Source organism: Prenolepis imparis, unplaced genomic scaffold (assembly GCF_030444845.1).
Source record: "Prenolepis imparis isolate NDT839.2.m4 unplaced genomic scaffold, iyPreImpa1.0 SCAF_7, whole genome shotgun sequence".
NCBI classification, from domain to species: domain Eukaryota; kingdom Metazoa; phylum Arthropoda; class Insecta; order Hymenoptera; family Formicidae; genus Prenolepis; species Prenolepis imparis.
The window spans coordinates 2,706,414-2,719,525 of record NW_028141165.1 but is presented as its reverse complement, the minus strand read 5'-3'; the positions used below and the strand labels follow the sequence as shown (position 1 = coordinate 2,719,525).

Below are 13,112 nucleotides of genomic sequence, written 5' to 3'. Positions count from 1 at the left end.
TAAGGATATTACGATTTTTTTTTTTTTTTCGGAAAAAGACGGACAATTCAAAACGAATTCGCAATTCAGAATACTTTAGGCGCTTTACTTGGGTCATGACTGATATACTTTTAAAAAAGCAATTTTATTACGCTCCTGAATACATGTACGTTGATCTAAAGCAAAAAAATTTCATAAAAGATGATAGAAAGTAATTACGGAAAAAAAAATATTTCAAATGGTTCTATGCGTCTCACTTTTATTTAACATTAAATTAATAAAAAAAATATTAAGACAACTTAGATGTATATATTAAGTTTTACTTTTGCAGATATTATTGCAAAGCGTTACTTTCTGCAAAAAAATAAAATAAAAAGATAACTCTACTTGTACATTCGCGTAGCGTGTTACAATAATTAATATCAATATGGATAGGAAACAATTTTCCAGTAAATTAAAATGTCTAAAGAGATTTAGTCGAGTGATCGATAATGTCGAATGAGCAAGAGCTCGAGATTTGTCTAAATTATTCGCGAAAACATATGCACGAACATATGCGCCTTCGCTCGCGTTTTCGGAAGGCGCGGCTTGGCAGGGTTCCAGGCAGCTTTGAATCTTAATAGGATCTCGTTACCCGTTTCACACTACTTTGTAACTCTAGTTCTCCATCCAATTGTCCTAATCTCCGCGTGATATATCGCATATTCGTTTTGCTTCGCTTCTCTAGCATACGTCCGATGTACAGAATATAGATATGTATTTCAAATCGAATAGAATTATATGTATAAAAGAATTTATAACGTAAGCGAACAATTTATAAACTAGCACACAGTTTACAAATAAAAATCGAGTGTCTATATTTTGATAAACCTTACATTGATTCTATGATAACCTCGGAGACCGATCAGCGGCAAGCTTGGTATCTTTCGGAAACGCGAGACGAAATATTCCTGCGCGCGTAATTCTGCGGTGCGGAAATATTCAGGATGCGCTTCCCTCCTCGTTTCGTGGAAGCTGCTTAAAGCTCCGTCGCGTCGACAGACGTCGATAAATTCATCGAGCCCTCGTATTTTGCAAGACGAGCGTCGCGAAGAAGCGAACGACGGACCTCTCCTCTCGTTTTGCGTCCGCGCTACAAAGAATTTTCCTCGGTTCCACTCGATAAGTAGCATGCTTGCGTTGCACGAAAGAACGTTTCCGTAGTTGCCGTTTATCCGGCAAATAAAGGCCGTCGTAAAGATAGGACGGAGGTTGTCGTTCGTGCCGTTAATGCTACTTTCGCGACCGTTATCGAGTTCGTTAGCAAACGTGTCAGTGCATTAAACTCATGTAATAAGGGTGTAAAAAAATCTTTCCCTCCCTCCCTTCCTATCTTCCCGGAAAGAGTAAGTAGCGTCCGCGATAACGACTGCTGGTCCGTTAACAAGATAAATATATTCGTGTGTCGATCGTGCTTTACACGGAGGCCAATTGTTATCGTTTATCGGCACAGCTGTGGATACATAAGTCGTACAGCTGCACACGGATCTTTAACCATAGATATACTCCTTTGAAATACAATTTACAAATGATATTCATCGTGCATAATAATTTTCTGCAAAATATTGTAGATTATAGATAGCCACATCCGAGGCCACATCTCTCTCTCATTTTTTCAACATAAGTAAAAATTTGTTGAAAAAGGAAACGTATTGTCCGCGTTTTTATCACGAGGAAACCGAAATGTCAGTCAGTCGCGCGATTCACCCGGCGATATTCGGCGGGACAGGTGCGGGTGGAAGCAATTTATCTAAACGACGGCTTTGTCAGGTTACTCGGACTAAAAGCACATACATCCCACACTCGTAATATTACTACACCATCGGAATAACCATTACGTCGCCCGGCGTTTTGATTCTTTTGTACCTTCCGAATTGGCGTTACCGACCCTTGCTGCCATCGCCAGTTCCTGAGCCTCCCCCGAGTGATTGTATACTCAATATATCGAGAGCACTCTGTGAATTCATACTGTTAGCGTAAAATCTGCCGAAGAGAGGGATAGTAAAGAAGCGAAACAAATTGGCAAAGCCGAACGATACACTTCTTGGCTCCGACTCGTCGATCTCGAGACTTTATTCGACGTCAACGTATCGTCGGTGGGCCATTTCTGGGGATGACACGATGCCGGTGATCGTGTAATTGTCACAGTTAAATGGTTATAAATTTGTTATTATATTACGCGACGTATAAAGAGAGAGAGAGACAAAGAGAGAAAGATATTTACAAGCATATTTACAAGTTTAGCATAAATTAAATTAAAAATTAATTGTGTTAATTGACGAAAACATCAGTTTGGAAAACTTATTAATTTTTTATTTCGGCAAGAAAGGAATGTATGACATAACATAAATATAGATATCGATCGAGCTGTTAAAGCGAGATTCCATCATGCCTTCTAGTTCTTGAACATAATAAGTTTTCTAATTCTTTCTCAGACGTATCGCGCTTATTTTAGACACGACGGTGTATTTTTGAACGCTGAATCGCTATCAATGGTATATATCGTTGTATATATTATGAGAACACCGCCGGGTCGTCTATTTCCCGACCGTAGCATCATGACTCAAATCAATCGTAACCTAATTCGACGATTCTCTCTTCATCGTCTATTTTGATTCGATGTCGCTTGGATTTGACACAAGTACTATTAATTGATGTTGCTAAATGCGAGGCGGTGTCTCATCGGACTTTGAACGGATTGGCACGGGATGCCGAATTCTACATTGAAACGTGATTGAAATTCTGCTCGACTTCGCGCCACTCGAAACACGTGGCAAATATTAATTGTTCTGTAAGATAATTTTATACAGACGCGCGCACATATAAGTTTATAAAAAAAAAAACCGTATTAAAAAATAGATTCTAAAAAAAATTTCTCTATTCATCCGATTACTACATTCCGACAACAACCCTATACAAACCAAATCGATTACTAAAGGTTTTCCACTCTTTTCGTAAAAAAAATTGTATCTCATACCTAGAAAAATGATTTCAAAAATGTCAGAAATCCACCGAAAGAGACGTATTCAGCTAGCGAGCGAGCCGGCAACTCGAATTAATCGCCGTGAGAAGAAATATTTGCCGGTCGAGTGAACGTGCCAGTGATACTTTGCCCCGGCGCGGCGCGATACGATACGATTACTGCCGCTCTTGAATCGAGAAATCGAGATTATCCACACAAGGGACGGCTGGCATTCGAAAATCGTGCCCGACGTTCCGGTGCATTCGGAGAGAAACATTCCGGCATGAAATATGTCAGACACGCCAGCGAGAAGTTCCAGTCCGGTTTCAGACGTCCCGCGTCGGCGATTGCCCCCCCTTGCCCTCTTCCAAATCTTTCTCCATCCTTTCGGCCCCCCTTTTCCGGATATACGTTTTTAATATAAAATTCCGGGATTCGCGAAGGAGAATGGAGAACGGAGGGGCAACTCTTGGCGTGCTGCATGCCGCCAGCAATCTCGAATACTTCGCCGCTCCCGACACGGCTACGTCAACTTATTGGTAGCTGCAAGTAAGCGCGTGAGCACATGGACACATTCTTCTCCAACGGGGAATGTGGAAACGAAGAACGTACAACTGATAAATTCTGCGCGGATACGTCGGCAGAAATTTCCGACAGTTATAAATATATCGTTCAAAAAATGTAGAGTATACAATATAAATATATACAGTATATATAGAATAATAAAAATATATTCGGGAACATCGAGATACGTTTGAATATTATAGGTAGATATAACCGCAATATATATTGATCATTTGTATATACACGCGAGAAACAAAAAGTTAATTTCTTCTTAAATAATTGTGTTAAATTATTGTGTGTTAATTAATGCTAATGTAGCATTACTCGCTTCTATAAATATTGTTTACTATAAATGTATAATAATGTTCGATAAATGATCGCGTTATAAAAATATTCGGACACGTAACGTCTACAACTATTTTCTGAATTGTTATAATTATAAAAAAAAAATCTACACGCTGCCATTGACATCTGAACTGAATTACATCTTGAAGGAAAAATTACGAAAATTTATGATGTTCGTTTCTCGTATAACGTAAGCTCATAAAAAAATCGAAATTTTGGCTAGTTCTTTAATATAAAACACTCTACCATTATATCGGAAGCAACTAAGATCTAAGTTTAAAAAAAAAAAGATAGCGAAGAGACTCGAATGCAAGCTTCCTTGGACGCTTTCGAAATTAGGTTACCGTTCCGGAAGAGGAAGCAACGATTTTTCCGACAAAAACAACATCTATAAAGTTCGCTGCTCGTGTTGACCTTCCGTCGCCCCTAATCGAGAAAATAAGAACATCGCGACATCAAAAGAGAAATAAGTATCCAATCTTTCAGTATATCAAAAGCTGACGTAGCCAGCTATTTATACTTGTGTGGATCGACATAAAAATTGTTTTTACGTTACGAGGACCGTACGTTAATCTATTTATTGAAATCGGCAAAATAAGTGATTCGAGTTATGGCAAACAAATGGATTACGTTCTCGAAAATAAAACACGCTTGGACAGCTTTTTAAGCGCCTTTACAATGATATATTTATACAAATAGAGAATTAAGAAGGGAAATATATTCATCACAGGGCGCATATGAATTATTTATAAATTGTGACAATCATAAATCAAGGATGATCGAACCAGAAAAGTAAAGGGCTACGAAGAACCGATAATCGACTAATGTTATAACACTTAACGAAGCCTTGATGTTCTCTCTCATTTTTATCCTCTATTCGTGTGTCCAGGCACGCGGACGCGCGAATAAGCGATGACATGGCTACCGTTCGTGGATAATGGGACGGAATAGGACAGAAAATGGCACATCAAAAAGAAACGGGGACAAAAGAGTCCTAATAAAGCGAACACGCCGGAGCGGTTTTTATCGGTCAGTTCGTCTCAAGTTTTTGTCCTTTATTCTACGAAATTTAAGGATATTCGAATGGCCGACACGGAGGAATTTAATATCTTAAACGAAAAAGGCTGAATGAAAGTGTGGATAATTTTGTAACAAAGTCTACATTCTTACATCTAAAATACAATACCTTTTCATCTTTCTATCTGATTTTTTAAATAAATTTTTTGATAATATATTTTAATTGTTCTCTCTCTCTCTTGATACTCGTAAATTAAACAAATATCAAATAAGTTTAAAAATATTATTGAGCATTGATGTTATTTGTCGGAATTATTTTTCTCGCTTTTTAAAATAAAACAGCCGGTTTGCGGAAAGTTAATTCACGATTCATTAAACGCATGCGGAACGATGGAAGATTAAACGCTGAATTTTCGAAAGAATCGCGACGGTCTTCATCATGCGACTCTGTAACTGATGGAAATACAAATTGCGATATTAATTTTATACGGAGTATTATTTACGAAATGGAAATGGGACGCTGATAGAGACGTATTTACGTTTCAGCGGATTCAGTTTCGCGATTATTAAAATTAGCAATTCACAACGGCCGGAATGTAAATTACACGGTCCTCATTAAGCCGAGCGTGCAACTAATCAATTTATATACCCGCGTTTAATCCGCGTTTCCCCCTCTCCCTCTCCTCATGCGCCTCAAACGCGATTATTCACGCTAGATGGGATCTTATAGAGCAAATTAAAAATCCGTATTAAAGCGGATTCGCATCCACTTAGCAACGTTATAGAGTTAATGCCGCATTATACGATTTTCCGGAGAGTACGTACTTTCGTCCGAGGAAGGACACAAGCTCGCATTACATTGACCTATCGGAAAAGAATCACCGTATCGCCAGGATTAGCGTTACATCACACTATACATTACATTTTAATTTTTACGACAAAATTTTTTCAGACAATATTGTCGCACTTAAAGAGACGCATATGTGTGCGAGCGATAATTTTTTTTTACTAGAAAATAAATCAGTACAAGCACGTATACACAGCAGATTGCCACTTACGTGCACTCTGCTACTAGTCGGAGGGTTAAGTAAAGAATCCTGAGTGACCAGACGATGGAGAAACCCGTTCAGAGAGAGACTCAGCTGCTTCTCGATTGATATGATATCCTAACCGGATGAGGGACAGTCGTTTCGCGGAGATTTGCCGAAGAGGAGGACAAATCTACACGTGAATCCGGAGCGATTGATATCAAGAGAAAAGCCCCGAAGGCAAAGTAGTGGAAATATGACGGCGGAAAGTTGTACCTGCTCTCCTTCTCTCCCCCCCCTCTCTCTCTCTCTCTCTCTTTCTCTCTCTCTCTTTTCTCTCTCAAAGCTTTATTCAGCCTGGAAGGCGCAATGAATGGGAGCTTCTACGAGCTTCACGAGCTCACCTCTTCAGAACGTCTACGAACATCGGCAGAACTCTTTTCCTTTTTCTACTTCCCCCCCAGTCCGTCGCGCCTTCAAGAGAAAGAGAAATTCCCGCCCTTTCCTCGTCACCTTCCTTTTTCCTCGCTCTTCGATTCTTCGCACCCGCGGATTTTGCAAGCATTGTGAAATAGTGATTCTGGTACGTTGCTTTCTTTGCGGCGAGATTAATTTGCGTGATTTTTGCGAGCATGTGTTATAAAGAAGTAATCGATTTTTTAAAAAAGTAAAAAAATGTTCTACCTCCTCTCTTCTTCTCGTGTGAATGCATTAGTACAAATTAAAAATGTCACATGATTTAAAAAAAGAAAAAAAAAACAATGCGAATATACACACAGGTTTTGAAAGTCTTTCTAATTTTAAGCAAATAAAGCGCCAAAGCAGAGGGTTTTTGCGCGGAAACGAGCTCTGAAAGATACGCGAAAGGGATTATGCTGTAAAAAAAATAGAATGTTGTTAAAAGGGAAAGAGGTAGAAACAAGACGTTGAGACAAAGAGAGAGAAAAAGGGAGGATAGGTTGGAAAAACACCTGCTGTATCGCACGCTCGCAATGATAGCGAGTAGATGATGTACGTCGGTCAGCGTGTTTCACGCGGATAGAGAGAAAGAAAGATGAAAACACAGTCCCGGATTGCAAGAAGATGCTTCCCTATACTCTTTCTTAGCCGCGTCCCTCCACCCTCTTCTCTGTTCGCGAGAGGAATCGACTTTTTTCTCGCTCCTAACAGATTTCGCGCTGGGCACAGTGCGGGTTCGATTTCCTCTCTGATAAATCGCACCCTCCAGACCCTTTTTCCCAAACGCCAATTTATATTAAGTAAGAGGCATATGTGTTATGGCAGTCGTTCCGAAATATATACCGTGGGTCGGGAAGAAATTGTTCCGGCCAGGGGCAATTCCGCAACCGAGAGGGGAAGGTCCAAAAGCTATTCTCGCCCATGTTTAGAAAGGAGACCAACAAATTGTGGTTCTGAGGTCACTTAGGGGACACGAAATATATAATTTTGAAACATTTCTTTTTAAATATTTCCAGGAGAGACTCTGTTCTATTTTACGAGATTAGAAGCAAATTATTTGAACTATATAATGATTTTAATTAATTTTTATTTTTATTAAATTTTAATTTTATTTAATTTTAATTTTTCTTGAATAATTTCAATTTCGTTACATTAATCGATTCCACATGATTTCGTTAGTAGACAAATCGTGCGATTTTTTTTTTAAATTTCTATCATAACATTATTATCATGCTGTTGCTGTTTTAAATACGATAATGTAGCGAGACTTTGCGCCGCAGCTATTCTGCGATATTTCCCGCAGTGTTTTTTCGCGCGCTGCGTAAACGTTGCGTCTTCAGCTAGCGCGTAAAATAAATGTGCACATACTCGGCGATGGCTAATAATTTTCTAGAGTTTCTCTCGTCGTGCGAGACTTTTCGTCGGAAAAGTAGAGCGCATGCATTTTCAAAGCAAAAGGCGGCAAGCCGGAAAGGCTTTGGCTTTGTCATCGAATCCGTTCTCGCGATGTCACGAGTAAATATACGCAAAAAGCACACCCTCTCGTGAAAAACACGTTACATTAACGATCGTCGATAGGTTTTGCGTTACACGGGTCGCGCTATCTCGTATTCTCGCATTCTCGCCGAGATATTTGTACGCCGTGGAAAATGTCGAGTATGACGTAGAGCATGATTATTTTCATTTTCACGAATGCTCTGTAAAACAGCAACATTCGTTGTTGCTTGTAAATTTTATGACAAGAAAGAGAAAGAGTATATGTGTTTCCGGTAGATACAATTATAATGTGTACAAACTTAATTAATATATCAAATATATATATATAATTTCTTCAAAAAAATATAATAATAAAATATCAAAGAGCGGCGATAAAAAGTTGTTGTCTGTTATAAACATTTCATAATGATTAAAATTTATTTCGTGTAATTTATACGTATTTCGAATGCGGATAAAAAACAATGATATTTTAGGCGCGTATTCGACTGCTTCGGGGCTAATTGGCTTCTCCCGCTTCGCCAGTTGTTTTAACGAGGCTATTAACATCGCCTTGACATTTTTAAATGGCATTGTTTGTCATAATCAAAAATAACGGTAAAATTAAAGAAAAAAGTAACGCGTATATACGCAAATATCGCTCGTTTCGCCGATTTATACCGCGTTTACATGCTAAAAGAGCTTTGAAGAGAGAAATTCCGTTATTTCGCTTTTACGTTAAAAATACCAATGCGATCTAATGCGAAAACGCCTACATTGCGCTATCAAACTATTAATTAAATCGTATCGACATTTTTCGGATGATGCAAAAACTCGCCGATTCAGTTAAACAGGGATTTCGGTAAATTCCGCGGAAAATGAAAGCGGAGCGCTTTATACGTATCTCGTCCACAGAGCTCGCCTCTGTTTGTAGCTACATACATACGAAAATGATTAACGACGCTTGGGGAGGAACGAGGTCGAACTTTTGGACCACATCCGGTGGTGCACGTGCAACCGAGTGATCCGAGACATGGCCGTGTCTCCCGATGCGGTTTTCAAACACGCCGTCGTCGTCGTCGTCGTTTGCGTTCCAGAAATTTCACCATTTTTTCGTGTCGTCGTCGAAACGACGTGTGACGACGTCGAGCATACGTGACGAGAGCAGGTGCGCGAGAAAAGTGTCGCTCTCACCGTTCTCTTCCCCGCGGCGGAAGCTTACAGCCCGTAAAACGGCTGTCGCCACGGCGGCGCCGCGCAAAATATTAATTAAGGTACGTTACCTCGCTAAAAGGCCGTATTTTACGTTCCATTTTTCCTCTCCCTTGCGAAAATGTTGCTCTTTTAATTCCTGATAGATCGCACGAATTTTTTAATCTTCACGCTCCAGGAATTAAAATGAAATATAAATATCGAAGAAAATATCGATACGAGAGATTTATCGACTCTTTATATTCGACAAAATATACAGTTCACACCCCTGAACCGACTATTAATTTCAGCGGGACATAAATACAGTGTGCTCTTAATGGCATTCACAAAATAATCTATACTTTCGCGCGATCCCGTAAGTAGATCGATTAATAATCGTCAGGCTATATCGGGGGGAGGGGGGGCTATTTTCTCTCTACTTTTTGATGCGCAAGAGTTGTACCGAAAATTAATTTTTCCCGTAGAGAGATACACGTCGATAATTTCTCTTCGTCTATCGGTAGTCGATTATCTCGCGACACACATATACATATACGCGAGACTAATTAATATTTGTCATATCTCTCGTTGACGCGCGTCGTTATGCGCGAAGGATAATAATCGGCCGCCGTGAAAAATTAAGTTTCCCGAGTTCGTCCACCCGACAGTTTTTGTCCGGGTCGTTTCGTCAAAAATCTTCTCTAACAAACAGCGATTTAGCGTTAGTCGACTTCGTTCGAAAAAAAAAATAAATAAAAAAGGAAAAACGGTTTCCCCGGTCTCTTTGATGGACAGCCATACGTTCGTCGCGATGGGAAAGCCGGAAGGAACGCGAAAGCGACCGATCAGATTTCAATGGACGCATTTCAATCGGGGTCACTGCATACGAATTTCTCTTTGGTATGCGATGATTTATGGTTCGTTGCGCGTTCTGGTTGCGGTCGGTTCGCCGTGAGGCAGCTCGGGGGAGAGAGAAAAGCTCTCCCTAAAAGCTCCGCACGACCGCTCTCCACCATCGCGGTGAAATGGACGGACCGAGAAGAAAGTTATCGACGTTCCTTGTATTTTATTCCGTCGTACCACGTGTATTATTGCCGTCGCCAAAATCGAAAAGAGGGATTTTTCTTTCGAGGAGAGAGACGCGATATATAAAATACGAATTTGTGCGACTATATTGCGAGAGCATTTCGAGAAATGTTATTATAAGTATGTACGTCTGTATATCTATAACTAAATATGATGATAAATAAATAATAGATCCTCTTTCAACTATACAAGTCAGAATCTCTAAATATCGTCGTGAAATCAACCAACTTTTTATTAACGCGCAGAGACTAACTCTCCATATATAATTAATAAAACCACTTACCTTCTTGGCGTCATTGTTGTTGTCGGCCGCGTGATGAGGTTGCGGACTCATTGAAGCACCATTGCTGACTGCCCCGCTTTGCGACAGAAGCTCGTCGCTACCCCTCTGTAACAATAAAATACATTGGCGTGATATAAATAGCTCCTTCAGATCAGTTTGAGTTCGAGTTCTCGATAAATTCTACTTTGCACGACGTATATTTCGCGTCTGTATATGCAATGGTGTAATTTAGAATTACACTGCAAACACCGCTGTCCGCATAAATCTACATTACGTAAACGATCTTCGACGTATCATAAGATATCGAAGCGCGGATAGTAATATGTTATCGCAATACGAGAGAAAAAGGGAGAGAGAGAGAGAGAGAGAGAGAGAGAGAAAAAAAAACTGTAAAACATTTATAAAATCACATCAAGTTTCGTTTCGTTTCGCAAAATACTAATCGCACCGACGGTTCCGATTTTATCCCCGAAGCTTTTGAGCGAAATTGAAATAAATTATCGCGTCGAGTATCTCTCGATTACTTAAGGAGCGGAAAGAAGCATTGCAAATCCTTTTATTTGACGTTGCATCCTTACGAACGTTGATAAATCTCGAACTTGGCGTCAAAAGAAATCAGGATCAGGAAGCGTATACTACAGCAGTGTGAGACGCTTTTAAACACGAGTCTGAATCTAAATGCTTAACGGGGTCTTCTCGGAAACGGAAGAACGTTGCGGTCAGTCAAGCGAGGAGAAAACTCTCGCGAGATACTAATAATTAATCCCTATGCTCCTTTGCGAAGCAGCATCTGCAAAGAACATCCTCCTTGGACTTATCTCTTAAGATCGTTAATCGATCTTCTACACAAACTTAACAGAATTAAAAAATTACTGTAAAGAAAGATTTACAGAGGCAAAAATAAGTGAAAAGCGGGCACTATGACATTTATGATGTTTCGCAATTAACTATAAGTTTAATTACACTTTAGTAATATTTTTTGCACACACGTATCATTATCTATTTATTTTTAGTAAATATCGCATTATTATTTACCATATCAATATTTTACACCATCATTTATTTCAAAGATGTAAAATATGCGCTTCGCTTATTTACGGTTATATACGAATTCGCGATTACGATTTCTTCGTTGATTATACAGTCGTGGTTTTCTCGTCGTCGACGTTCGCCGTTCAAACAGAAACGTCGCGTGCATCGCGAAAGGGCGCAACGAAATATTTATTTCGGACCGGCTACAGCGTCGCTGCATTTATTCGCGAATTATGGGTTACATTATGCAGTCGTGGTCGGAGACGCGCTCCCGTTAAATCTGCAGGTGAGCTTTGACAGGGGAGGCCTTCACTGGGACGCGTTCGCATGGCCAAACGCGCGCGCGCGGAAGATAACTCATAATTCGTAAGGAAAACCACCCATCGCTGGGGACTCTCGAAACGGAATGCGAGATCAAAGACGGAAAAGACGACCGGACGAAGCGGAAGGAAGCGCTGCATGAAGGATTCGCGACCGCGGTCACTCTCCTCGGATCGTAGAACAAGAAAGCTCCGAGGACTTCATTATCCTTTGACTGAGAAGATGCTGTGCGATCAATCTAAATCATTTACATCCACAATCATTTACGCGAAGCATCGATATTTTATTTTCTTTTTTTTTATCTATGTTTGAATATTTTTCTCCCGAGCTGCATGAAAGTAGTAAAGTCCTCAATCTCCGTTTTACGAAGAGGCATGTATCACTTATTACTGTTCTGTAAATTCAACGAAAATATTGCTTCTTCAGTTTAACGATGCTTTTCATGCGGAGCAGTATCGTGCAAAATGGAGATGCAATATATATGTATAACGTTTAAAAATGTACATTATGTACATCCACTCGCGCACGTGTACGACACATGGAGAAAAAGTCGCAAATGTTTATTTCTAACTTGAAAAATAAAAAGAAGTAGAAAATAAGATCTAGCGAAAGTGCAATTAGAGGAACGCTTTTTCTGCGATGACGCACATTTCGTACGCAGTTTATCCGTCGAAAGTACATCGCAAACGTTCTCGGTGTATCGAGTGTGCGCTATTAGATGGAATATCGTTCAAAGAGCAATAAGAAGGAGCTCTGAAAACAGGTACAAAACATAAGTCTCTCTCTGTGATCACACAGAGATAAAGAGAGAGAAAGAGAGAGAAAGAGAGAGGGAGAAAGAGAAAACTCCGTGAGGCGAGTCAGGGAAAGGGACTCGGATCTCGTATATTTTCCTCGAATATGGGGGATAGAAGTTCATCCTCTGACCAATGTACGGCGGAGCCGACCGCCCGGTCCTGGTGCTCGTGTATTATTTATTTCCCGCGAATGTATGGATTATAGCCCGGCCGCTCTCCTCCCCTTCCTTTCGCCCCTCGAAGCCCCGTAACTCTTAGGATTCACGAACACTCTCTCTCCCTGGTCTCCCTTTCTCTCTCTTATCCTCGCTCTAGTCCCCGTTTTCATCTTTCGATTCTCCACCCTTGGAGAAACCTCTCCCGCCTGTTCTTCGCGGATCGCGGAGTTGTTTTCTCTCGATTCTCGAGAACCCGTCGAGATCTTAAATCCAGGAAGCGAGAGCCTTGTCTCTCGCTACCTGTTTTTCTTTTCGTTTTCTCTTCTTTCGTCCTTCCCACTTCCGCCGAAAGACCAATCTTCCGTGCGATCCGCGCGA

General features: G+C 40.3%; 1 protein-coding gene across 20 annotated transcripts in view; it reads right to left on the bottom strand.

The window, feature by feature from the left end:
• The window catches only part of Heph (polypyrimidine tract-binding protein 1 heph), a 381,098-nt gene that overhangs the window by 106,573 nt on the left and 261,413 nt on the right, over window positions 1-13,112 (bottom strand). For all 20 annotated transcript variants that reach the window (XM_083042016.1, XM_083042017.1, XM_083042018.1 and 17 more), the window contains one exon: window positions 10,427-10,531. In XM_083042016.1, the coding sequence (XP_082898142.1) occupies window positions 10,427-10,531 (105 nt within the window). The remainder of the gene's footprint in view (window positions 1-10,426; window positions 10,532-13,112) is intronic.